The 27,928-nt window shown below is 41.8% G+C and overlaps 1 protein-coding gene across 4 annotated transcripts in view; it reads right to left on the bottom strand.

Annotated features, from left to right (window-relative positions):
* UBE3C (ubiquitin protein ligase E3C) overlaps positions 1-27,928 on the bottom strand; it is a 117,812-nt gene that overhangs the window by 49,250 nt on the left and 40,634 nt on the right. For all 4 annotated transcript variants that reach the window (XM_079931330.1, XM_079931331.1, XM_079931332.1 and 1 more), the window contains 8 exons: positions 26,015-26,168; positions 25,381-25,601; positions 24,751-24,905; positions 21,938-22,125; positions 14,483-14,569; positions 9,324-9,481; positions 8,939-9,171; positions 1,000-1,104 (listed from right to left, as the gene is read on the bottom strand). In XM_079931330.1, coding sequence (XP_079787456.1) covers positions 1,000-1,104; positions 8,939-9,171; positions 9,324-9,481; positions 14,483-14,569; positions 21,938-22,125; positions 24,751-24,905; positions 25,381-25,601; positions 26,015-26,168 — 1,301 coding nt within the window. The remainder of the gene's footprint in view (positions 1-999; positions 1,105-8,938; positions 9,172-9,323; positions 9,482-14,482; positions 14,570-21,937; positions 22,126-24,750; positions 24,906-25,380; positions 25,602-26,014; positions 26,169-27,928) is intronic.

The following is a 27,928-nucleotide window of genomic DNA, read 5'->3' as shown; positions in this document are numbered from 1 at the left end:
CATCCCACAAAGATGGCGAATGAAGTTCTTCTTTTTAGCATCCTTATGAACTCACAGATTCAAACACACTTGACGGTTAGTCCTCTGCACCTATGCTGCTGGCGCTCGCCTCCACCTCTGGCTGCTAAAGCCCTTTGAGGCGGCCCCCGGCCCTCACACAATCTCCCGTGGCCCCCGCTCTCAGGTGAAAGAACACGCCACCGTCTCGCGCACTTCCTCCCTGGACCTACCACGAACCACTGTGCCGAGGACCCTTTCTTTTCGGTGGGAAATGTTCAGAAACCCCAACATGGGCCCCAGAGGCTTGCACTGCTACAGGACCTGCCACAGCATCTCAGCCTGGCCAGTGGGCAGAGCTCAAGCCACATGCTTAACTCAAAGAGACAATACTCCATGCGGACAAAGCGATGCTTCTAAAACAGCCCTGTTTTCTTTCACATCTCTGTGATCTTGGTTGCTCCGTACCCACCACCCTGTGCCCCCAGCCTCAAGTTTCTGAGATGAATCCAGTCATGCGTTTCTCTGACAGACAACAATGAAAACACCTCGTGTCCTTTGTTAATGTTACCTTAATTTATTTTGAAATAGATTATACTATTTAATCTACTTTAGATCTAGATCTTAGTAATATTCACATTTCTCTCTGTCCCTTTAGAAAACCAGAAATAAGTTCCACCTCTTAAGTACTAAATATATACTGAAAATAACAATAAAAGCAAAAATTTTTTTTCAACCCCCCAAAACCCCATTATGCTTCAATATACTTTGTGGTTAAGAGCAAATTAGGATTAACAACAAATGCAGGATGCATGTGGGAGCCAACGATATTGCTCTACGTTCTACTAGGTGACCTAAGAGTTAGTAACACAAAAGTTTACTGTTAATGTTTAGTTACATAATAAGTTAAACAACTTTAAAGGATTTATTCTTCTCCCCCAAAAGATAAAAGCTGAAAAAATACGTTTAATGAAAAATATTTAGAAGATTTAAAAATGACACCTTATCTGCTTTAATATCTTCTTGCTCTGACAGCCAGTGATTGGGAGGACAAAACTTTCTCCTCGCGTCTCTGGACTTCAACATTTTCACTAGGTTGGTGATAACCTGAGAGGGAGAACAGGAACACGTCACACGCAGGCTCGGGAACTACGGCAACACTTCCGGTCAGGAGTGAGAGGCCACGGCACCGCTTCACCTCCGTGCCCGAGGACGCGGGCTTCCGTGGTGAAGAGCTGGCTAGACTGCCACCAGGTCTGTCTGCAGAAAAGCACCTCGTTCTGTGATTACAGGAGTTAGCTTTAGGTACAAAGCGGTTAATATCTACCGGCAAAGAGAAAAATTATTAACACAAATGTGTGCAAGGGCTGATTTCTTAAAAACTGCAAGGGAGGCAGTAATTAAGTTTTAAAACACAAATGGGGAAACCTATTAGCCCATTTGAGCTATAATAAAAGACATCTCCAAGTACAGCAATTTCCCTAAGGTAAAACACATTTCTTATTTTTCTGAAAAACACTCTATTCAAGGCTGCTGGCAGCGGGAGAGGGGTGGGGGGTGAGAAGCAGTGTCCTAGACACACCTGTCAACCTTCCAAAAAGAAAGATCATTTCAGTATTTCCCTTACACAAGCCTCTGGAATTAGGTCTGCGTCCCAGTGCAATTCCACGCAAACTCAGCGTAACGTCCTTCAGAAAGCCTCCCCGCATGCTCTGGCTACCCCCCCCCCACCGCATTATCACAGCCTAGTCCTTCACTGCTGTTTTCCCTCTCTGGCTGTGCGGTAAGCCCCCCATGAACAGAACCCAAGTACCTACCTAGAAACTACTAGGTACCTGATGGTGGACGATTGTATAATAAATTCTGTGATGTACGATTAAAGAGATCTTAATGGTACTGTCTATTTAAAAAAGACATGAAGTTATACATTAAATAGAAATGTGTTTTGTAATAAACAAAGATAAACCAACACAAAGTTGTAAAACCAAAGTTTTAAACCTTTACAACCAGGAGTTGATCAGACAACTACTATGAAGTTAATGACTATGATGGTATTTTCTGAAAAAGTCAGCCAGGCTTTCTGTACACATTGCCTCTAATTCAGTAAAATATAATTTGAATAAAGAACTAGGAAATGTCATTGTGTGTCCAACGAAAGTGGGTAAGAAAGGGTCCTTGGTTGATATCTCAGGCCACTATGACACCAACACTGGTTGGATGATCTGCCCAGTGACAGAGAAAAAGTAATGCTTGAGCGGTTTGGCCATCCAGACAAAACCACATTAGCAAAAACCTCTCAAGATCTAGAACACAGCTTGTACACTGGTGGATATATCTTGCCAATTTAGCTGTGACGTCTACCTCGTGGTATTTTAAAGCCTACTGTAATACTATGGTACTGTCCTTTTCGAATCAGCAGAAACTAGCATAGGTAAGCAATCAGTTGCTCAGGGGTCAGCTTACACACATGCAATGTTTTACGATGACTGATTTTAAGTGCAGCTGTGGTAGACTGAGAAAGGCCTAGTCTTTGGTTCTATCTGGTTAACCGCTGGTCATAAACAGAGTAAGGCCATTGACCTACGGCACCAACTCTGGGAAGTCTCTCGGTACTGCTCTTCAGAAGAAAAGACGAGATCCCAGTAAGTTCATTCCATGTGCTCTCTGGGTCTGAGACAAACTCCGTCGGGTCCACACAGCTCGCACCAACAGATGCTCTTTCAACAGTGGAGAGTGAAGCACAGGCTTGTGGCAGGACGCACATTATGTCTTATCTCTCCTTTTACCTAACCAATTACGTCGGTATTTTGAGTAAATTTGGATTTAACAGACATTGTGCTGAAATTTACCCACAACACACCACAGCTGTTGACAAAAGACGTGCTTTCTGACAAACACTTACGTGTGTTTGTTCAATTGCACCCATTAACTCATGGCTCTCACACCCCCCAGACTCTTGACACCATCCCCACTGCACACGCTCAAGTTCACAGGTGCCTAACCCCCAGGAGCAGGCTGTCATCCACCTCCCGGTATTCACCACGATCCGATCTATGCTGATGAGGACATTTCTTTTCTATAGGTCACAAACATTATCAAACTATCTAAGAGGTAATTAATGCCATAATTTACATTCCTCTTTTAAATTACTGTGAAATGAAACATTATAAAGTTTCAATATATGCAGTCTCTAGGACTCCCAGAGAAAATACAGGACACCTAGACAAAGCTGAATTCCAGATAAACGTCAAATGAATTTTTGAGTATAAATATGACCCAAATATTGCTTTATTCAAAGTATGTCTCAAATATTGTTTTTAAAAAGCATAAATGTATCCAAAATATTTCACAGGACATACTTATATCTAAAATGCATTTGCTGTTTATCTGAAATCCAAATCTAACTGGGTGACACATATCTTTAACGTGTTAATTCTGGCAATATGAGCCCTGGACCAATTCCCCAAATAGTTTAGAAATGTCAGATCCCCTAAGAGCATTCTTCTCCTTTAAACCAGTTTTCTTCTAAGTTTTAGAGAAAAACACAAATTTTTAGTAACCATGAAAATTTTAACTGGATCCATTCTGTGATTTCAGAACACCTTTAAACACATTCCCTTCCTCTGCATTCATTTTCAGTATCACAAACTGTTAGGAATATTTAGTACTGAAAAAGCAAAGTTTACATAGGTAACTGTTAAAAAACCACGTAAACTGAAGAGTGTCACAGGTAAAGAAAATTGAAGTAACGATTTTATACTGGATCAATACAGACGCCCAGTGTTGAGATCAAAAGACAGTTTCTCTTTCAGTTAATTTTATCAAATCTCCTCGCACAGACATGCCTACTACAGAAGACAGGACCAGCACCAAGAGACCGGCAGGATTAACTTCAGTCCTGGGGTGCAAGTCTGCAAACTGAGATCAGAGGTTACTAAGATCTGCCCAAAGGGAATTCACCACACGGTCAGGCCTGTGGGTCAACACAGCTGCATTTCAGAACCTCCTGCTGACAAACACCCCAACGGGCACCACCAACAGCAACTGAACTTAGTTCCCCTGAGGTGAGCCCGTCAATAATTGTTAACTGATCCCTAGGAGGTCGTGAAACACAGTGAGACTTGAGAACCAGTGTGTTAAGAAATATGAAATAAAACAGCAAACAAGCAGACACTGGGATAACTACATGTCCCTCACTCAGTACACAGTTCGGGCAGACTTTAACAGTTATAAACCATATTAGTGTTATATTTTACATGATATGTTTAACTCTTGTCTCCCATGTCATCTTCTTCCGCGCTGGATGTAAACTTTAATACTCAAAAACTAACAAAATTACTGAAGCAAATACTCAGAAATGCACAAAACTGTTATGTGTGTTTATCTGCCATTGAAATAAAAAACAGGTGATATCAGGGAATTCCCTGGTAGTCCAGGGACTGGGACTCTGCACTTTCACTGCTGAGGGCCAGGGTTCAATCCCTGGTCGGGGAACTAAGATCCCACAAGCCGCGCAGACAAAAGAAAAACAACAAAAAACAGAACAGGTGACACCTACAAGCAGGTTTCCCTTAACCCCAATGTTAAAAGGACCAAGCAGATGACTGATTAGAAGCACACAGATGACTCATAAAAATCCCACCTGACAACGGTCCAAGTTAAAGACTTTAAATGTTCAACTGTGATATTTCTGAATGGAGACCACTGATACTTAGCTTTATTACTGCAACAAAAAAATACAGAGTCCAAATTTTGAAAGGCAACTGTAATAATCTTTTTGTCTTAAATTTGGTTATGTAAGTTCGAACATCTTAGGTAATTATTTTAAAACTTCAAAACAAAGCATAGGACACAGCACATAATTTATGGGTACCTAAGTGTGGTAAATGTGTGATGTGATAAATATACAATAAAGAATTTTTTCGATTTTGATTTCATAATGAAGAATATGTAAAAATGAAATACAGGGCTTCCCTGGTTAAGAATCCTCCTGCCAATGCAAAGGACACGGGTTCGAGTCCTGGTCCAGGAAGATCCCATATGCCACGGAGCGACTAAGCCCGCGCACCACAACTACTGAAGCCCGCAGGCCTAGAGCCCGTGCTCCACAACAAGAGAAGCCACTGCAAATGAGAAGCCTGCACACCACAACGAAGAGTGGCCCCCACTCACTGCAACTAGAGAAAGCCCACGCACAGCAACAAAGACCCAACGCAGCCAAAAATAAATAAATAAATGTTTTTAAAAAATGAAATACGGGCTTCCCTGGTGGCACAGTGGTTGAGAGTCTGCCTGCCGATGCAGGGGACACGGGTTCGTGCCCCGGTCCGGGAAGATCCCACATGCCATGGAGCGGCTGGGCCCGTGAGCCATGGCCGCTGAGCCTGCGCGTCCGGAGCCTGTGCTCCGCAACGGGAGAGGCCGCAGCAGTGAGAGGCCCGCATACCGGAAAAAAAAAAAAAGAAAAACCAGTAAAGTACCAGCTCTTAAGATTATCATCTCATAAAAGGCCAGAATGACGATTTTCCTCGTGTAATCCAAAGTTTAGAATGACTTTAGCAGTTCTTTTTTCCATCCTGCGTACTCTTAGCTTTGTTCTAGCTCAACATCATCAGTTGAAAGTTTCTCTTTTTCATTATATAGTGATACTCAAAGAACAGGGACTCTGTCCGACTTCATTTATGATTCCCCAGCACAGGGTGCAGCCAATGTTCTCAGATAAACACAGTGGGTGTTTAAATACTGACAGTAACGACACCCTAGCCTATAAAAGTCATTAAGTGTAAGGATTCCTGCTGTCAACATGACTATTTGTTAAAGTTGGTGTATTTTAAAAGTCAAAGTATTCTGCAGCATGTTTAAAACACTACAAAATTATTTCTTGAAGTCAAACACAGAGAAGGACACGGGGCAGCTCTGCCACCTCCAAGGGAGCCTGGGTTCGCCTCACTGGCCAACACCGACGGTTAACAGCAGCACGTTTCCGTTCCAACGAGGCATTGCTGTGGCTTTCACGGTTTACTCTTTTTTTTTTTTTTTTTTTACGGTTTACTCTTTTAAAGAGTCTTTTCAAAACTGAAAAATGCAAACCAACCACCAGGAAAGCGAAACTCCCTCGTACTGCAGCCCTGTGTGTCCGTCTGTCTGGCGCACGCAGGCAAGGCAGGTGTGAGGCCTCCCTCCCGGTCCCTTCTCTCAGGCGGCTCCAGTTCAGCTTGGCAGCTGCACACAGAAGGCAAATCCAACAGGGGCTCCCATCGCCTCACAGGGCTAAAGCGATTATAGCTGTAAATTACACTTCAAGAGGAGTTTATAAATTTGATAAATGCATAAACTGTTTTAGCAGTGTCAATGCAGGGCTTGGAAACTGACCTCAATTCCTACAGTGACAAGAAAGATGACTCCATCCACTTAAAAGTCTGTGTTCTGTGACCAGCCCCCAGGGCCTCTCTCAGAAATCAGTCTGAGAGGGGCCATCAGGAGGCTGAAAAATGAAAGTGGTTTTGGTGGTTGAAGGAGTCGGCTCTCATCATGTGCAGCTCTGTCAGAATCAACAGAAGGCAGGAAGTCACTGGCAAAACGCTACTACTTTCTTTGGTTGATTCTACCTTGAATCCTTCAGCTAAAATCTGACACTGAAATATACATAAAATGCTAAACGTTTATTTTCGTACTTTTCAGAGGGACAGTGGAGAGGAACAGCTGAGTTCACATGCTGCCTCCATCATCTACCAGCTATGTGACCTCATCTGCAAAATGGGGATAATCATAGTATCCTCCTCACAGAATTACTGCTTTACATGAACTAATATACGTAAAGCCCTTAGAATATTGTCTGAAACATAGCAACCACTGAGGGTTAAATTCTTATTATTTCATATTAAGGATAATTTTTTCTTAAAAGAAAAACTAATAGCAGCTGAATCCTTTCAAAGACTTGCCTTGATTTTGTTTTGTTTCGTTTTCTGGGCTCAGCTCAATAGCAGGCAGTACAAAAAAAAAAATCTTTTTCAAAGAACAGGAATCTCATTCAGAAACTTGTCTTCAAACAAGTCTGTTCTAAACTCAGAAGATCTTTATAACAACTCAATTTCAAACCTAAAACAATCTTGTTCCAAAAAAGGTGAATTTTTACCCTAATTCTTTAAAAAAAAAAAAAAAACCAACCACAAAAACCCCTCAATCCTTAATAAAGTAGTAATGAGTCATAAGAAAAAATTCACTACAAAATTTTCATTTAATGGTTAAGCAAAATAAAATAGGACCAGGGAAAAAACACCTTATACAGCATTATTATTATTATTTTTCCAGTACGCAGGCCTCTCACTGTTGTGGCCTCTCTCCTTGCGGAGCACAGGCTCTGGACGCACAGGCTCAGCGGCCATGGTGCAGGGGCCTAGCCACTCCACGGCATGTGGGATCTTCCCGGACCGGGGCACGAACCCATGTCCCCTGCATCGGCAGGCGGACTCTCAACCACTGCGCCACCAGGGAAGCCCTATACAGCATTATTGAATTCAGACATTTCTGGGTCCTAAAGATAAGCCTGTCATGAAAATTATGAAATTCTGTATAGGTGCTATAAAATAATGAAATTATCTGATACTGTACACAAAACCTGATAACATACATAATGGAAAGTTTTACTAACAAAGATCCCAGAGTTTAATTAAATACTTAAAAGAAAAACATACATGCTACCATTAATACCCCTATCCAGGAAAAGCTTACATAAGAATTACAAGTTTTAAATGGGCAATATAGCTTATTTTTAACTTAGAAAAGATGCAGAAGTGTCAGTCTTTAAGCAAGGATATATTAAAGGGCTCAACAAGTGACCCTAAAAGTTTACTTAGAAATACAGAGATAGGTAATTAAAATAAATTGTGCAAACATATATTACATCAATCTGCACAAATTATAAATTCAGGGATGCATGAGCACTGTATTCAGTGCAATCAAAACATTATCAGTTACTCTCACTGCTACTAATGCTCGCGCTCATAAGTGAAATGTGTTGTAAAATCGGGCAGAATGGGCTGGACAGAGCCTATCGTGTGCTCCTAGGATGAATAAGCAGTCCGTAATTAGCCCATCAGGTTAAGTGCAAGCATTAATGGGCCCTTCCTAAAGTCTAGCTTGACATCTTTCTCCAAACATGGCCAAGAAGAAAGTTCCATTAGCAATATTAATACAAGCTTAGTTGATCATTTTCATTCAATTAACTTCTTTCAATTAAATAGATAGCTTGACAAAAGCAGTGATAAAAGACCTAAAGGGACAGCTGATGACTCGAACTGAACATTAGCGTGCGAGAGGTCGCTAGTATTAAACGGACTGTAAATCTCGCATTCAATTTGGAAAATGCATTTCTTCTGCTCTCACTCCTTTAATGAGCGATTTTAGCTGACTAGATGTGTTTGCTGCAGAAATTTCATGGGAAGTCAAGCACCCTTTTTCTTTTCTTTTTTTCTGCCCCAGTAGTTCTATTCTCAGTGGTGGTGGTTTCCTGCCAACATTCCAGCCACAGTAACTCATAACTTCTCTTTCTGCATGGTTAAAAATGAAGATATTTTAAAATAATTTATATTCAACTTGCATTAAGTTAATGATCTTATTCTACCTTTGTTACTCAATTTCTTAGAAGATTAAATACATAAAATCTGTAAGAGATTTTTTAGTGAAAAATAAAACTGAAAACATTAAAAAAAATTTAACTATACATCACCTTGTCATTGGAAGTACCTGGGGCGATTTAGAAAAGATACGTGTAACAATGTAAAAACAAGGCTTTAGAAGGAGGCAAATGGAAAATGAAAATGACTTTTCTTCAAAGTTTTTCAGACTGACAGTTATGCCTGAAGCAAACCTTATTTCTGTTCTTCTAAAGACCTGCACATTACTTCACCTCAGTAAGCAAAGCTCTTCATACACTCGTTACCTTAAACAGCTGGATCCACCGTTTCTGCTCCATCTGTATACACTGCTGCATTTCAGAATTAGTGGTAACGCCAATACTCTGAAAGGCTATAATATATTCTTCTCGAACTTCTGGTTTTGTTTCTGGATAAGCCAACTTGATGATCCCTAAGCATGCATCTCGAAGGCATCGAGACAGCATTATCAGCTCTTCTAAAGTGAAAGGCATCATTGATGATTGTCTCTGACCTACAACTGGAAAACATAAACCAAGTTCCTATCACATTTGGGTTTTTTTTCATTTCTTAACACACTGAAAGACTTAAAAGGCTTAAAACTTTTCTATCACCTATGAAAATGGACAGGCCATGAGGCCCAGCAACAAACCAATTCCTCAAAATTCTTACCTTCTATGGGATCACCGAAGAATTCATTATCATGTATGGAAATCAGTGAATGACTAAACAAGGAGCTGAAAAGGTAAAAGAGTGGGATGATTCTACTAGAATCTTCAAAAGACATAGGAGAACCCCTTGATATCACCTGAAGCAATGGTACCATAGACCTAGAATTGGGAAAAAGGAGGAAAAAAACCACAATGATTTAGTTTGGGAACAAATTAAGACATGACATCAGACAAATATGATCAGGGAAAATAACGTTTACATTAGCAACTAAACTACTTCCAGGGGAGGCAAAGTCATTCTAACAATACAGGTTAACAAATAACATAAATTAAAGAATAGGACACCAAGCCACCACTCTTTATTAATGTTACTGCTACTATCTTCAACCGGATAAGCTTAGTAATTTGAGAGTGAACCAGTGGTCCCAAGGTTCACTGGAAGAACAGAGAGTAAGTAACGCCACTCTTAAAGACACACACTTTACTTTTATGCTGAAAACCACCCCCTTTCCCCTCTACAAAGGCAGATGGGTCTGGTCTCATGAAAAATCTATCCAGCCACTTACATTTAGGAACATTCAAAACAGTTAAATGTTGAGCCCAAATTAGAACCTTCAGGCTGTCTCCCCTTTAGATACTGGGCCTTGTTTCCACCTACCAGCCCCGTAACTGTTACGAGGAGTCCCGAGACCGCCTGGCGCAGCTCTAAAGCGAGCTGGTCTCTTTCCCCTCCCAAGAGCTGCCAGCTATCACGTTTACTTCTCCCTCCTGGTTAAATGCGTTTCCTTCTCTTGCTGAACACTCAGCTCCCAGAGGCTCCCTGTGAGCTCCTCCCCAGCGATAAAGCCCCGCGGCCTCTCCAGTATGTCCGGGCGGTCCTGGGTTCGCAGACCTTGTGGGCAAGATCGATCTCTCATCTTCCTCCATCCGCACCTGCACCTCGAACATCAATTTTCCCCAAACCAGTTATCTAGGAGGCGACATGTGATGAGGAGTCACGGCCGCAAATTCCCCAGGGGCCGGCCTACCACTGCCCCAAGTCACATGGGCGAGCAGAGCAGGAGGTGAGGCCTGCCTGAGGCGCTGTCCTCGCTGGGGGCTTTGGTCAGCTCGGATGAGCCACCTGGAGCTCTAGGGTATCCACGGGGCACAGTTCAGGGGACAGCATGCCACCACCGGGGCTGGAGCGCAGGGCCCGGCTGTGCAGCCTGGGTGCAGCTCCCGCCAAGGAGCAGCACACTCGGGCCAGTGTCCCACGCTGAGAGAAAGCCATCCATGCAAAGTAAAAGTGCAGTGAGGGCAGACACAGAGGGACAAGCACGCCGTCTTCCCTCCTCGTCAACTTGGGGACCACAGAAAAAGGCTGTGTGCCTGGGGCATCGCACAGCAGTGGCCAAGTCCCAAGAGGACAGAAGCCCCCATCTCCCCCAGGTCGCCCCCACCAAGCCTAGCCCTGTGCCATCCACACAGCAGAACAAAAGGGTCATTTGTTTTGCTGATATTGGTAAAACTAATAGTTTGTATCTTTTAGTTCCCTTGTCACTAACAGCAGAAGTACAAAAACAGTGGATAATACTGACAAACACACACTATTTAGGGGGACATGGCACAGGTCGAGTTAAGCAGCTGCAATGTGGAGAAAGTATTTCCTGACTCTAAGGGGACAGTAAAGCCGCTTTCAGCTGCGACCCGTCAATAGTCCTTGGGTGTAAATTCAGCATCGGCGTCAGTTATGCACGTATATGTCAGGACGCGTAAAACTCTTACACTGCTTCCCTAAGAAGAGATTAGGGCAGGGCTTCCCTAGTGGCGCAGTGGTTGAGAGTCCGCCTGCCGATGCAGGGGACGCGGGTTCGTGCCCCGGTCCGGGGAGATCCCACATGCCGCGGAGCGGCTGGGCCCGTGAGCCATGGCCGCTGAGCCTGCGCGTCCGGAGCCTGTGCTCCGCGACGGGAGAGGCCACAACAGTGAGAGGCCCGCGAACCGCAAAAAAAAAAAAAATTAGGGCACTTATGCAACATTAGTTTATTTGTTCTCCTTAACCCCCTGTGAGGTAAGCAGAAGGAATCAACCACGTTCACGCCAATGGCAGGAAGCGCGACCGGCAAGAAGGGTCAGCTGTGGCCTGGGGCCTCACCCAGCTGGGACTGGAATGAAACATGTCTCCTGATCCTGCTGACTGCTCCTGCCATCAACACTGACCCAGATACTCCTCTCAACACAGGTCAAAGACTTATGTGCAAACAAAACGTCCGCAATTTACTGTAATGAAAGGAAAGACACCGACTCGTGACGCGGAGAGTTGGCTGGCTTAGGGGCACCGACGAGACCTCAGACAAACGCTCACCTCTGTACACACCCTCAGAACAGGGGTTTCCACAGGGGGCCGGGCAACTGCCCCCCTCCCCCTGAAGTGAAAGAGCTTCTCGTCATCTCTAGAAGCTTCTAGTGAATGCATTCTTGCCTTGAAAAGCTTTAAGAGGGCCACTGTAAGTACTACTAACCACTGGAGCCAATGTGAAAAGGAATGGGCAGGATATTCTCAAAACAGGCCCTAGTGAGTTAAAGACAATAACCGAACCACACCAGCCTCACCACGCAGGCCCGTGGCAGGGCAAAACACCCTCAGGTTAGGTTTTGGTAAAGGGAGGCCTATCAGAAAACAGAAACCAGCCGCCCAGACGCTCCTTCAGCTTCACCTGCATCCCCATCACCGAGGGGCCCGTGAGGCCACAGCTCCGGGCTTCTAACCCAGGCCCCGAAGCCAAGCCCCAGGCTGGGGCCGAGAAGTCTACACTTCGACACACTCCTCTCAAGAGCCTTACGCTCCCTGAAGCTCAGGAGCCCCAGCTGCGTAAGTCCCGCTAGGAAACCACTGATATCTTCAAGTTATGCTTCACGCCATTTTCAGGAAAATCAGGCATTTCATCTTAATTTTATTCCGATAATAAATATGATGAGATACACATTAGGAATGTGTTAATACACTGTAAGCTTCTTGAGGGACCTTATTTTAATAAATTAAATTACAAAGAAATTCATTCTCAAATGAGCTTTTAAGAAATAATGAGTTTTTAAAAATTTGTATACCTTTACTAACTTATAATATTAGTAATTTAATATAATCAATACTATCTCATTTTTTTTTCACACACCATGACTCCATCTCCTCACCAGGAGGCAAATGCCATAGACAAACAGGCAATCATCAGGCAGAGCCCGGGCGGGACCGCTGCTGCTAAGCTGAGACACTTGGAGATCAAGGATAATTTCCCGTTCCAGTGATCCCCAATCTTTTTTTGCCCTAAACAAAGCTGTCATTCATGAATGCCAAGGCGGGCATAGTCATAAGTGTTTGAAATCCACACACACACACACACACACACACACACACACACACACACCTAGAAACCTTACATCTTAATTTGAAAATCACAGGATATAAAGATATTTTCTAGGCCTTCAGTTATCTCTCTCTCCTCTCTACTGCTGCCGCTCACTGTTGAGACGAGAGACATGGCTCCACCCTTCTGCGTTGCATCAGCTCCCGTGCTGTCATTCAAGACTCCTTTCAGTCATGTAAGATGCATTAAAATTACATGAGAAAAACATGAAAGTAACTCAAAGTTACGCTATGAGTACCCTGCCCTTCCTCTAGCAGTGGGAAGAGGACTGGACCTGGGCTCCTTTGGCACAGGGCTGGCTGGGACCCACCCGAAGGTGCTGCAACGGGACCATCTCGTCCTCCACACACCACAGTGACAAGCTTGAGACCCAAAGAGCGCCACACGTGTACTGTGTCACAGACCAAGGGAGACTGCAGGTGGATGCACAGTGAAATGCTGGACACCCCAAACTCACCCTGGTGGGTAAGGCTTTCTGTTTCTTGTCTCAAAAGAATATAAAATTTGTTTGAAAGAGGAAAGGAGGACTTCCCTGCTGGCGCAGTGGTTAAGAATCTGCCTGCCGATGCAGGGGACACGGGTTCGAGCCCTGGTCTGGGAAGATCCCACATGCTGCGGAGCCCCCATGCGCCACAACTACTGAGCCCGTGTGCCTAGAGTCCATGCTCTGCAACAAGAGAAGCCACAGCGATGAGAAGCCTGCGCACCGCAACGAAGGGTAGCTCCCGCTCGCCACAACTAGAGAAAGCCCACACACAGCAACGAAGACCCAACGCAGCCAAAAATAAATAAATAAGTAAATAATATTTTTTATATGTGTGTGTGTGTGTGTGTGTGTGTGTATATATATATATATATATTAAAAAAACGGAAACCCTCTTCTTTCCAAAGGCTGGCCCTAAAACAAAGAAGTGCTTTCCTTCCCAGGACAGGCTGGTTCACGGCTGCAGGCAATACGGTGCTGGCTGTGACCTCCACCGCGTGCAAGTGCACTTCAGAAGCTGAGTCTCCAGTGAACTGAGTCACACACTTCTTTTCACACTACAGTACCAAAGGATTGGCTCCGACCCCAGACAGGAGAAATTCATCATGGTAATGGCCTCCGTCCATTTACCGTGAAGGATTTTTGAATATTAAATTCTCTACATATTATGCATTCAATAAATATGTATATTAAAGATTCTAGCTTTCAAGTTACACGATTCACATAAAACATCAAATTATTTCAACAAAAAGGTTTAGAAACCAATTTCTACAATACTTTATATGTTTTAATGTTTGTATTGGCGGTAAATTTGCTTCAAATCTATATTTTCACTATCAAAAGCAGGGAAAAGACATATGAAGCAAAGAAATTTCAAGTTTCTGATTTTCAAAACATGACTAGTTTTGTTTTCGTTTGTTTTTGGCTGTGCCACGCAGCACACGGGATCGTAGTTCCCAACCGGGGATTGAACCCACACCACCCGCAGAGGAGTCTTAACCACTGGGCCATCAGGGAAGTCGCGACTAGGATTTTTAAAACAAAGTTACCCTCAGATAAAGCCATACTCTTAATAATATACACAGATAAACAACTGTAAATTTAGGCATTAATTTTTTCACTTTGTGAAATTGAGACCATCTAGAATTTTTCTTCTAATATGAAATAAGCTAAGTATAAGCAGTACTCAAAAATACCTTCTTACAGTGCTTTTTATTAGATCGCCACTTTCCATGTCCTTAAGCTCAACTTCTAAGTCTGTATAACACATACCCTGTGATCATCCGTGTTGTCATAGAAGATATGAGAAACCAAAGGTGTCTCAGAAACCTGGCATTGAAGGCTAAACTGTAGAGAAGCCTAAAAAGGAACAGGGGAAATAAGAAAGAGTTAGCAAATATTCATTCAATATACTTCTTCAAAAAGAAGAAAGCTATAAACAGAAGATAATGTACAATTTAGAAAATATCTGTATTAACACCACAAATCACTTCCTTCCTACAGCAGGCTGCTTAAGGAGTACAAATGAGAACTAGTCCGTGCACCCCAACTGTGAGAGCCACTGGCTACTGTTACGGAGCTAAGCGGGCCCTGAGCTGTGCCTATGAGACCAACCCCAAAGAGAACCGGATGGGCCGTTTTCAAGCACAAGCTGAGTTTGCTGCCCCTCTGAGTACGTATCACAACACATTACTGCATCACAATATTATGTATTATTACTACCAAGACACATTAAAATTTTAGAAATATTTTAATAATCTTTATATTAAATAATTTAAAAATATTTTAATATTTAACTGATTTTAACATCCCCCCTTTAAAACAAACACATAAAATGTGTTTTTTAATGTTAACTAACATCTCAAAACTAATTTAAATCTAAAAATATATTTTAAAGGCTTTAAAGACCCCTCCTGTATAATATCAAATTGATTAAAAAGGCTAAGGAACTTTGTGGGTAACCAAGTTTAACTTTAAACTAGCTTTACTTAGTATACTGCATTTTTGTAATAGGATATAATTTTTAGTCACAAAGTTATAATCAGGAGAAAAAACCTGTGTAAAACATTTTTACACTCTTTTTTAAAGAGGGTACTATCTAGTGTAATTTTAGAAGGGCAGGAGTCAAAAATCAAATTTCAAACTTATGAGACTACATCACAGTAAAAAAGGTTTAGGATGGTAGGAAAATACGGTTTTAAGAAAGGGATGTGATCTTACTTTAGAACCATCTCAGAAGAACAAGAAGGTAGAAGGGCAAAGACAAAGCTGGTTAGCGAGCAGGACTAAAGAGCACAGAAGCTTTCACTGTGGTATTAGAGAATGCACAAGGAACGACCCTGGAATGCAAACCTGAAGATGAAAGTGTTCTGAGGACAGGATCCCGTGTTTTTAATACCCATGTATCATCTAGTCCTATCTACTTTTTATGGGATGTCTGACCCCCAAAGTTGTCACGTAGCAGCCCCCAGGCTCCTGAGGAGCTAGGAGAGAGCGCCTCTGTCTCCTCAACAGCGTGACCACCAGCCCTGGGGTCTCCTGAGACCACCCCCAGGTCCTTTCCTGAGAAATGGCCATTAATAGTAACTGGACGATCTGACTAAATAAAAGCACTATGCAGTGTGTATCCCGATTCTCCATGGAGTTAATTACCACAGTTACTGTAAACTGTACTGAGTATAATACAAAATATTTTAATAGACTAAATTTTGCAAGAAGTGTATTAATTTAAATGCCCATAGTGGAAGAGAAAGGAATAGGGTTTAGATAAATAAGTCACTCTTCAATTTAAAAGTCTCGAATTTAATTGCTTATTTTCCTGCATTCCATCAAAAACACCAGATACGTTCTTCAGCATTAGCAATTTCTGTGTCTACAACAGTGATTATGGAGTACTGGTTTTTAAAAATCCAATCCAATTTCAGTGTGGTGCATTTTGAGATGTTCAAATGGCATTAAAAGCATAATCATTTAAAAAATAGTGGAAGCATAAAAGAATATGTGAAATTTACCTAGAATCATGAATCTTAGGCTAGAAAGAATCTATTAGATCATTTAGCCCAACCACTCTTCAAGTGTCATGTAGACCAAGAGCAACCTGTTTTTATGAGAAAACGAGGGGACTGTGCTACATCAATCCTAAGGTCTTTTCCAGCTTAAAAATATGATGGTTCTACAAAAGTGAGTTATGTTTGTCACAAGTACATACTTAATAAATGGTAACAACACTATACTAATTCATTAGGTTGAGAAATTAAAACAAAAATTATTGGAGTAACAAAAAATGGTAAGAACACAATAAATCATAGGAGATCAATTAAATAAACCATGGAAAACAGAATAAAAACAAAGCTATAAAAAACATGAACATTCAACATGAAGGAATTCTAAAAGGTAGTATCTGCTTGCCTTCTTTCTCTTTAATTAAGAAATTAAGGTCTTTTAAAAGAGTGTACTATCTAGTATAATTTTACTGACACGATTTCTTAAATTTGTGTTGAATATAAATACTAACACTTGGCACCTCAGAGGTCTGAGGAACAACGTACTCTAAGTAGGTGTTTCCTTTGCTCTTTTTTCTTTAACAACAACAACACAGGGAAAAGATCTTTAGCAACATTTCATCCCATCTTCCCAAAAATAATCAGTTAATACCTTGGAATAAACCATCCAGACACGGTGGACAGATGTAAACAAAAATGGGTTCTCCCAATACATTCTCTTACAAGACAGTTTTTCACCTACAATTGTAACTAACATCTTTCCACATGAATACATATACATATTTCTGAAACATTATTTTAATGGCTACACATTTCATAAGTTATATTTCAAGTTAATTTTTTTCAAGTTAATTTTGAAACAACTACAGTTCCTAAATTAATCACTCAATAGGCAATAATAAAACAAATTATTAAACCTTTTTTATAAATTAATAAAGGTTATTTGGGACTTTACTGCTAAAAGGTAAGGAAGTGAAGTATTCTTTACATATACTGGGATATATTAAAAATTACCCATTAAGCTTTATTTAGCTGAGACAACCCTATGAGTTAATTAGTAAAGGACTATTCAAGTTATTAAAGAGAACACAGTGGAAGACTCCCGCTCACACACAGGCGGTAAAGGTCATGACAGCAAGGCTTTCTCAGAGACTTCCTCTGTATGTAAAGGTGTCACACGTAAGAGAAATATGACAAGTCACCCACCCAAAGACCATTCTGCTCTTGCCGCACACAGTGCAAATGTGATACTTTGTGTTTTCCTGCTGAAAGTATCACTTTTTTGGCAAAAGCAATATTAAAATACACATATAAATTTCACCTGTGAATAACGCAAGACTAAAAGTAAGCTCCGAATTGCCTTACTGATAATAAAAATTTTAAGGCGTATTTCAGCCTGAAGCAACCTAAAGCATATCTTCTTCACAAACTAGGAATTAAGAGCAGAAGACAAGCTTCAGACATACAGCTGTGTTAAACTAACATCCCAGTGCTGAAACCACGACCAGGGTAAACAGACAGTTCCCTTTCCCCTGATAATTAATTTTCTTTAATTTTAAGATGAACCGATTCAAAAAACGTACCTTCCCTCATATTAGTTTAAACTAAAATGGGAGGAAGCGGCATTCGCCACCTTAGATGCCTCCTTGATCACCTTCCCTTTTACTTCTTTCACGAAAACTTGAAAAAACTTTTAAACAGCCTGTGTGCATATAATGCTTTTTCCAAGTTCACTCGTATTTCCTGTGGACTGTCATCCTCAAAAGTTTAGAAAACTCTTAGAAGTTTCAAAACTCACTACAAATTGTATTCCTAAATTTGACTACAGCAGGCCTGCTTTATTAATTTGATGCCTCTAACAACAACCACTGCCAGTTCATTTATAATCTACATGATTTCAAGATAGGCAATAATACAGTCACTGTGTTGAAATGTCGAAAGCTCACAGATTTCATCTGACTTTCCTAAGAACGCAAATTACAGCAATAGCTGCTTCAATCTATTGTTTATACCAAAAATATCACTGATAATAAAAGCAAGCATGAAACCATAGGCAAAAATAATAATAATAGTTTCTCTGTAGGTACATTCTCAGTATTTTTTCTAAAATACTATAAAAATTTGTTTACAAAAACATGAACAGTATGTAGTACTCCTGGAATACCCATGTAACACAAATTTGCATTTTTCTCCACTGAAGTCATTTGCACAATCATTCTATCTCAAATGATTAAAGATATGAACTTACAAACAAAGAGGTAAGGGGGTACTCATTTTCACATTTACTTAATAGTGCTTAGAAAACAGATGAGGAAGCGGCTATACGCTCCCAGGGCACACAACTGTCCAAATCACAATGATTAATAACACAAGACACAATTAAGCTGGCTCATTCTATTAATTTTTGGTAGAAAAATCAAGCACCTGATACAATAAAACTGATTCTGATGGCTTACCATATGAGGTATGAACAAGAGAACTAGAGGAAAATTGTAACACCAACCTTTCCGATCCTTAAAACACTACCTTTAAAATTCCATTTCAAAGTCTCTAGATGTTAATGAAACAGAAGAGCCAAGCCCCAAAGAATAGCTCATCCACCCACCTGAAGTGTAAACCCAAACTCCTTAAAATCAACTTTTAAGGGAGTACCTACCGTAAAATGAAAATTTCACTAGAAGCTGTAATTACAGGCGAAATCTCAGGATATAAACTCAGGAGGGTTTCTGAAAGATGATCACCTGTGCACGGCTCTAAGCGACAATTCAGCCAAGAAGAGGCAAGGAGGAGGGCAGAGGCACTCTGGACAGACGCCAGCACAGGCAAAAGCAGAGAGGCATGAAAAATAGCAAGAAAACGGAAGTAATGAAGCGTGGCTGGGGCAAAAAGCCCTAATTTTATGGCTGGAAACGGAGTCAGAGGGGTAACCAAACACTGGATTAGGAGAGGGCGCTGCACAGCACCAGGCAAGGAGATGCGAGTGCTGTCCTGAGCCAAAGGGATTCAAGCAAGAGGGTGAAATAACGTGGGTTACATTTCTGACAATTCAGTCTGGCAACACAACACAAAGTACGCAGCACTCACATACCACGGTGACAATGCGTACAGGGAACTATGGAGAGAGCCTAAACTCGCAGGCAGCGCTGTCCACCAGAACTTTCTGTGATGGTGGAACTGGTCCACACTGTGCTACCCAACGTGGCAGCCACGGGCCACACATGCCTACTGGGCACTTGAAATGTGGCTGGTGTGACTGAGGAACTGGGTTTGTACCTTTCTGTAATTCTAGTTAATTTAAAGTGACACTGCAGGCCCAGCGTGACCCCCAGCGTTAGGGGAAAGATGCGGAGTTCAATTCCAGGCAGCAGGAGAGGAGCGTGAGGACGGCCCCTGCTAATCAGTGGCTGCATGGGAGTCTGGAGCTCCGGGAAGCAGGTGAAGCCGCCTGTGTGGACGAGATCACCCAGAGAATCCTCTGAGCAGAAAGGAACTGAGGAACTGAACAGGAAGAGAAGTCTAAGGGTTAGGAAACACTGTAACAGAGACAAAGAAGAAGCCACAGAAAGCACGGAGAAGGAGAAGCCTGTGACGACAAGGAAATTCTCGAGAATCCCGTGGCTTAAGCAAAAGGGCTTCAAGCAGAGGGACGAGGACGAGGGGCAGACGGGCGCAGGGGCCCCGGCAGCAGCGGAGGCCCCGGGGACCGGGCGGCAGCGCGCAGCGAGTAAGGCCCTCGTCCCGCGTGGGCAACACTTCCTACCTAACAGCACGGATCCAGAGCCCTGCCCGCTAAGCCTGATTCCGAGTCAGCCAGGGGTAAAGCTGAGCGCCTGCCCACGGGCTGTCCTCAAGGGTCTACTTAAATATCCCACTTTCTAGGCTTAGTTCTCTAGATACTGGGACAGTGCCTGCCTTTTTCTCCCCTCCCACAATACAACCAGTTAATATTTATTCATATTTAAAATTAGTGAATATGAATTTTTAATCCAAAAATTTATTCAGATTTCCAAGTTCAATGGTAAGATTTACAAATTTTCTTTCATAAAAGGAGATGGCAGTCCATTGCTTAATTTTTAAAAATTAAAATAATTCACATAATCCAAAGCTCAAAGCATATTAAAAAGTACATGGTTCAAAGTCCACCCTCTCCTCCTCCCTCAACCTCCCCAGCAGAACCAGACGTGTGAGTAATCGCTTCTATGAATTTCTTGTGAACGCTTCCAAGTTTCTTTATGCAAATACACATTCTTACTTTTTCCACCTTTCAGACACAAGAGAGAGTTATTCACTGCTCTATATCTTCCTTTTTTTTACTTAAACATATATCTTAGAAATCTTTCCATATCAATGTAGGAAGGGCCTCCAAATTCCTTTATACATCCTGACAATCAATGTTAAACAGAAATTAAAACCTCAAATCCCAACCCTGAAAATAAGAGGGACTAATATGAGCCTGGGAAGAGTTGAGAGTGAGTTATCAGCCTAGGAATTTACTAATCATCTTTTAAACACCTTAAAAAAAGTTGCAAGTAGTTAAAATCTACAACAGTTAAAATAAGCCTATTTGCTCTTTTATGAGCTATGAAAAACATTCTAAATACTCAAAACCTAATATATTTAGGCCATAAATAAAATTCCTGGAGTACTTTCTTAGAGGAAATAGGTGCTGTACTCATAAAATCAAGGCTACATATAAAGCTCCTTTACCATTAAACACCTTTTGGAAGCGGTTCACCGGTAAACCCCAGACCAGGGCAGCGACGCATCAAACCCAGTCATTACCACCCAGAGCAATGGACTTTGTGCTCCAATAAAAGCAAGGGGCCTAGTTCAGCTGCAAGATCCTCAGATCTCACATCCTGCTCTGACGCAATTAGCCCCCAGAGAGCTAATCGCCTAACCCCGGGCTTGCAGTTTCCCGGCATCTTGCTGCGTCCGACGCTAATAAACACCAGCGAGCGAGGACAGCACCTCATTAGTCGGCTGCCTTAGTGTTTACAAGGCAGCTGCAGGTGATGCGCTCCCTGCATACAGCCCGTTTCAAAGAACGCTTTCCTAGCAAAAGAAACAGCTCTTTTCATGTTACGGGATAGCATTTTACAAACAGAGGGGCTCTGTCTGGTCACACAGGACTCAGGCACCCACGCGCATCACAGAGGGTGGCCCCTCAGTTCCTAGTGGAACCACTACACTCGGGCTCACTGCGCTCCTCTGAGCATTGTTCTGTTAAATTCTAGGAAACTGCTCAACGATCACTCAAAATAGAGGGAAAAAATGTCAATAGTTTGAGGTTAAGGTCACATTCATCAGCCACATTTAAATTCCTATGTTTCTTGTCCCTCTCAAAAGTTCATTTCAAAGTTTTGAACAACAAAAATTTTTCAGGTACCAAAGGAAACTGTCAAGGGCACTCTGACCAAAAGAGTGCTACGAAAAAGCCTAGAGAGACAAGTAATACGTTGGTTCTATCATCCAGGCACGAGTCCGACTTTTTAAAGGGGTGGCCAGGACTAAGCTCCCCTCACCCCAGACAGCACACAAGAGGACCTTCCTGGATTGGTTAACATGTCAAAGGCCAGGGAAAGGACTTAAACAGTATTAGCTGGTTTAGAAAAGAAAAACAAACGAACGTTCATTTTCCATGACACTGGCTGGAGGGAGCGCATGGCCAGCAGAGGGAGGAGAGCCCGCCGGGGACCGAGGCACCCACGCCCAGGGGACTTGCCTGGCCTTGGGTACCATGACTCGGTGCTGCACCATGAGTGTATGGCAGATGGCCGCCATCAGCGTGAAGGCCTCCTCGCTGGCTGAGTCCCTCCAGACCAGGTTTAACAGGGTGTTGGTCTGCTGTTTCGTATCCAACTTTTTCAGACATTCCTCGGTTATGTACGGTACTGACAGTCTACCATCCTCCTAAAACACACCAGATGGGTTAGTCTGAGTTAACCATGTTCTATTAGAACTCAGCTCAACACTACAAAGATAATGTAAAATCTTATTTTCCTTCAACTGAAAACATAAGAAAGGCGTTACCTAAAAATTATCCACATCACAACGAACATATCAATATCTCTACCAAGTCCCCCGTGAAAGTAAGCTGAAATCCTCTGGAGACCCGAAGTCATTACCCATGGTAGGTGCCAATTTTGCCCAGCATGACAACACAGAACTGTGAACACTCAGTCTGTGCTTTAATGTGACAGTATGTTTAGTCCTTACAATTTAAGAAAAATTTAATTCATATTTTTCAGATTGCATTATACTAAGCACACATGTGTGAAAATGTATTACCATCTGATAAAACTTTCATTTTAAATTATCTGAGATACCACAGTTTAAGCAAAATCGTCAGAATATTAAAGAACTTAAAAAGCATCAAATGAAATACATAGACCTGTTATTTTACAGCTTAGCGTCCCTAGAATATCTGACTCACCGACTAAAAGCTGAGCTAATACTCGATGCAGTTTACCTATTTGGGATATTAACCAAAGATACATACTTTTTTCATATATGTACATATATATGAGTATATAAAAATGCCTATATATACAACACTGGGTGTTACTGACTGTACTGTTTGGAAACCTGGATGAATATAATTTATGTAACTTACAACAATCTACCAAATAAAACTGTATTAGAGGTGTATCTGATATATAATATATATATACATATCTCTCTTCACTTAAGATACAAATCGCATTTTGTACGGGCACACCTGGGAGATACTGCAGGTTTGGTTCCAGACCGCAATAAAGCAAACGTGGAAATAAAGTAATTCACATGAATTTCCTGGTTTCCCAGTGCATATGAAAGTTATGTTTACACTGTCGTAGCCTATTAAATACATAATGCAATAGCATTACGTCTTTTAAAAAAACAATGTACACACCTTAATTTAAAAATGCCTTATCGCTAAGAAATGCTCACCATCACCTGCCAACAAACAACCGCCAAAAACCTTCAATGTGTAAGAAGTGGATCATCTGAGAAGTGCAATAAAATGAGGTGTGCCCGTACAAATAAAATTTAAATTTCACAGATTCTCTGTCTTCTAAAAACAGAAGTTTTATCTACATCTCATCTACAGGATCCCACTTTTTTTGACCATACAATAAAATTCACACTTTTCGGTGTGCAGTTCTGAGTTTTGACAGATGCAAGAGTTCCAGCACCCACCAAAACTCTGTTTTGTCTCTTTGTAATCAACCCTGTCCTGGTCTAAGCCCTGGCAACCACTCATCTGTTTCCCCCGTCCTCCTGTTATGGCTTTTTCATCTCTGCTAAGGGAGCCCTGTGCCCTTTCACTCAACCCCCCAGCTCCCACCCCACACAGCATGAGTCACTCTCAAGTGCACGGCTCCTGGGACTAGACTCGGCTCGGCGTTAACCAAAGAGAAATTTCCTAACCAAAAAAAAATATATCTAAAACCCAGTACAGCCACACCTCAAGCCATTTCCATTGTGTAATTAAGAGAAAAAGACGTCAGTGGCAGACAAATTGTGCGTGTAAGTGACATAAAGCTTTTTATTCCTTGAAAATGCACAGTAAACAACGCTCGGTGAGAAGTGGGAGATAATATGGGACACTGTTCGTAAAATGAATTTAAAAACCAATCATAGTATTTATCATCTATAAAATTTGCGAAAATTGACAGAAGATGTTGTGTGCTGTTCACAAGACAAAGTAAGAAGAAACTGAACCTTATTTTTTCTTCTAGGGGCTGAGGAGGAGGAGGAAAGGGACTGACTGTTAATGGACTTGGGGTTTCTCTGTGGAGTGATGAAGATGCTCTAAAATTAGACAGTGGGGATGGCTGCACCGTTATGTTACTATACGAAAAGTCACTGAATTGTGTATTACTCTAAAAGGGTGAATTTTGGAACTTCCCTGGCATCCCAGTGGTTAGGACTCTGCACTTCCACTGCAGGGGGCACGGGTTCAATTCCCGGTTGGGGAACTAAGATGCCACATGCCGTGCAGCCAAAAAAAACAACAACAATATTTTTTAAAATAAATAGATAAAAATAAAAATATATTTAAAAAATAAAAGGGTGAATTTTATGGTGAAATGTATCTCAATAAAGTTATTTTTTAAAAATTCTTTACAAAAAGAAAAAGTAGAACAGTGCGTGACACACAGTAGGTGCGCTTCCTGAGAACTACAGCAGCTTAACCCTTTAACCCAATCATTTCACTCCTAGGAACTATGTCCTAGTAATGATCGAACTAATATACAGGATGACCTATTTTACATTAAAAAACCAAACACAAAACCATGTGTCTCCACATAACCTTGTACAGACGTAAGGAAAAGGTATGGAAGAGCTCGTGTCCAATCACGAGGACGGCTCTCTCTGGGGAAGGGCACGATGGCAGTGTAGGTGAGGGGCCCTTATCTCTACAGCTGAAGGCTTTACAATAAGAATGTCTTGATGTATTACTTATATAACTAGAAATAAGGACGGACACAAGCTTTTGACTTCCGACGTCACATGAAGCTGGGCTCGGACGCACAGGACCCGGGAGCTTACTGGAGCACTTGTCTGCGTGTCTGTCTCTCCACTCTCATCTTCAGAGTCACTGGCTGAATCCTGACAGCTTGTGTTGGCAGGTGAAACCGGCAACCGAGAAAGGAGGGTCTGGAGGACGCTCAAATACACTAGCAGTCCCTCCTCAGACAGGGTCCCTTTGTAAAACAATCAGTTACAACCGTTAATTAAAAGGGATCAAAAAGAAACTGGAAAACTCAGGTTCACATTTTTCCTGTACTCAGGGAGGCATTTCTGACCAGGACTTATATAGATGTGTGCATTAAAATATACTAGAGGAAGATACCAAAATTCTACAATAGGCACACGAGCAGTTTAGCATGAATGGGGAAAACATCCCCGCACTCCCAGGAGTTCTCCCGTTCAACTCAAAAATTCTTCTTAATCTGTGTGGCCTTGTAATATGTATTTAAAGCAGACTTTTTCATTGTGCCTGGAAACCTTCCCCAGGGACACTGCCCAGGCCACAGTCCTTCAGCAAATACACCCTTCCAGAAATCCCCACCCCAGAGGCCACCTCGACAACGGGACACCCGCCACCACACCCCCTGCTCTCACGCGCCAATACCACCTCCATGTGAGCTCGCGTAGGACACATCTTGCATGTCATACCCAAATAATTTTCACCAACAGTTAAAACAAAGTAGAAGAGCCACGGCGCTCCACCACTGGTCTTGGAGCGTGGACCCTCTATGGACAACAGTGCATTCAGGAAGGGCTCATAGGGGAAGACGGTCTGCACGTCGGCCAAGGCAGGAATGACAAAGTGGAAGACCTGCTCCGTGAAGGGGGCTGCCAGGACCTCCTTCGTGAAGGCTGTGAAAACTTGTTGCCTTAAAAAGAAAAATGGAAGCTTTTAATAAAACCAAAACACACTGTTCACAAAATCATTGATTCAAATCACTGGTCACAAAATACCTTCCTAATAATGTTAAGCTTTCAGTATCAACTAGATTACCCTGAACTTCATGTTGTGTCTTTCCTATAAAAAAAACTCGGCCGTGTTTTTGCTAACTTTTGATAGCTACTAGAAAGCAAGAAAATAACCAGGTCATCAGAATTATAAATTTATCTTAGGGTGCAGGACAGACAGAAAAAGTACATTTTTCTTTAAACTGAGTCACACTAATAAAGCAAAAATTTGACTTTCAAGTCTATATTTAACAGGGCATCCTATGTCAAAGTTATTGTTGGATACAGACGATCTTGTGAAATTACAAAATCAATAAATTGATTCCATTCTCACCTTGCACCTTCTGGACAGGAGTTGTAAGTAAAGTGCAATGGTTTTAAAACATTCTCTAGCAATATTTTTGCTATAGGAACTCGAGATAAATCAGAATATTCAATACTTGATGGAAGTTTGCTGTTAATTAACAAATAGAGAGATCTATAATACCCTAAAAGAAAAGAAAAACATATTTATAATTTGTATCAATTCATACCTTTTCTTATAAGGAAGGGAAAAAAAACTTGTCAATTTTTAAATGCTTTTTACAAATCTCCACAGGTACAACTTCAAGCTAATTTTTCTTCAAGTTTTCATTAAGAAAACCTTTAGGTACCCATGTAGCTTGAAGTGATGCATAAAGTCCACGTACCCACTACCCAGCACCAACAATTATCAACTACAGCCAGTCATCTATGCCTCCACTCATTTGGAAGCAAATCCAAGATATAATTATCTCAGTATATCATCAAAGGACTTTATTTTTCTTAAAACTGCCATCGTCACAGCTAAAATAAATTAGTAATAATTCTTCAATACCACAAATACCTATCAGTGTTCAAGTCTCCAATTGACTCATGTTATAAATTTCATTTAACTAGTTTGCCTGCATCAGGATCCAAGTAAATCCCATACATTGTGATTTTTTAAATGTCTCTTAAGCATCCTTCAAGTAATTAAGTCGTTCTGTGGTTTTTTAAACAATATCACGTTGAACCCAGGACTTTAACCCCGGGGTAGACTTGCACCCGTCGCAGCCGTTCTCCTTGCTGATACTCGTGATCATCATCGTACTGCTGATGGGCTGCAGTCAGGTGAGCATCTCTGCTTCCTGATGGGACAAGATGGCCCAGTCTCACCTTCCCATCTCCCAATCAGGACCAGGGACTCTTAAATCCCTTTTAAAGGAAAGGATGCCTCTGGAGACCACAATGTGGGCACCGAGGGATTCACATGTTTTAAAGACGACCTCTATGAAGCAGAAACACCTGGCATGGCCTTTCAAAGCTGCTGATGGGCTTTCTAGGGGTATGGTGAACATAACTCTGCCGCCACTAACAACTCAGGTCACGCAGTCCTACAGAAGCGTGTGCCCCCTTCTTGCACGGCAGTAAGAGCATCTTCGGGCGTAGTCTGCAGGCATCCCGTTACTGTAAGCTCACGCTAACACGCTCTCCACCTGCTTGGTTTGCTCCCTCCAGTTCTGCACCCGACGTTCGGTCGCTGAACGGAGAGTCTCCGCACGGGTCCCCAGACCTGCTCCGCCACCACCCCAGCTCTAACCTCACACACACTGATCACCAGCGACGGCGCAACAAGAAAGCCTGAAAGCTCTTCCGCTATAAAACTGAAAAGACGTAAATACATCAAGAAAAAATTTTAAAGTAGCGTATTATTAATATATTAACACAAATATGTGTAGATTGACAGCATGAACAGAGCATTAAGTAGTTTAGTTGCAATTGTTAAAAAGCTCCATGTTAAGTCAACATACAGTGCACAATAACATGAACTAGTAAATGAACACGATGCTAAAACATTACAGACTAGTAATGTCAGGAAGTAATTTATCAAAAAGGATGAAACATGGCTATACCACAGACACTGGAAGCAGCACCTTCTGTGTAAGATTCTGAAGCATCTCCTAGTTCAAGACACATTTTAAAATAACGCATATTTCTTAGTTATCATCTTTACACTTCTGAAAGCAAGAAGGGTAAAAATTCTCACTGAATGCTTAGTCTTTTTTTTTTTTTTTAAAGATGTTGGGGGTAGGACTTTAGTAATTTATTTTATTTATTTTTTCTGTGTTGGGTCTTCGTTTCTGTGCAAGGGCTTTCTCAAGTTGTGGCAAGCGGGGGCCCCTCTTCATTGTGGTGCGTGGGTCTCTCACTATCGTGGCCTCTCTTGTTGCGGAGCACAGGCTCCAGA

This window comes from Stenella coeruleoalba, assembly GCF_951394435.1.
Source record: "Stenella coeruleoalba genome assembly, chromosome: 9".
Taxonomy (NCBI): domain Eukaryota; kingdom Metazoa; phylum Chordata; class Mammalia; order Artiodactyla; family Delphinidae; genus Stenella; species Stenella coeruleoalba.
The sequence above is the reverse complement of the archived record's forward strand: the minus strand, read 5'-3'. Positions and strand labels throughout refer to the sequence as shown.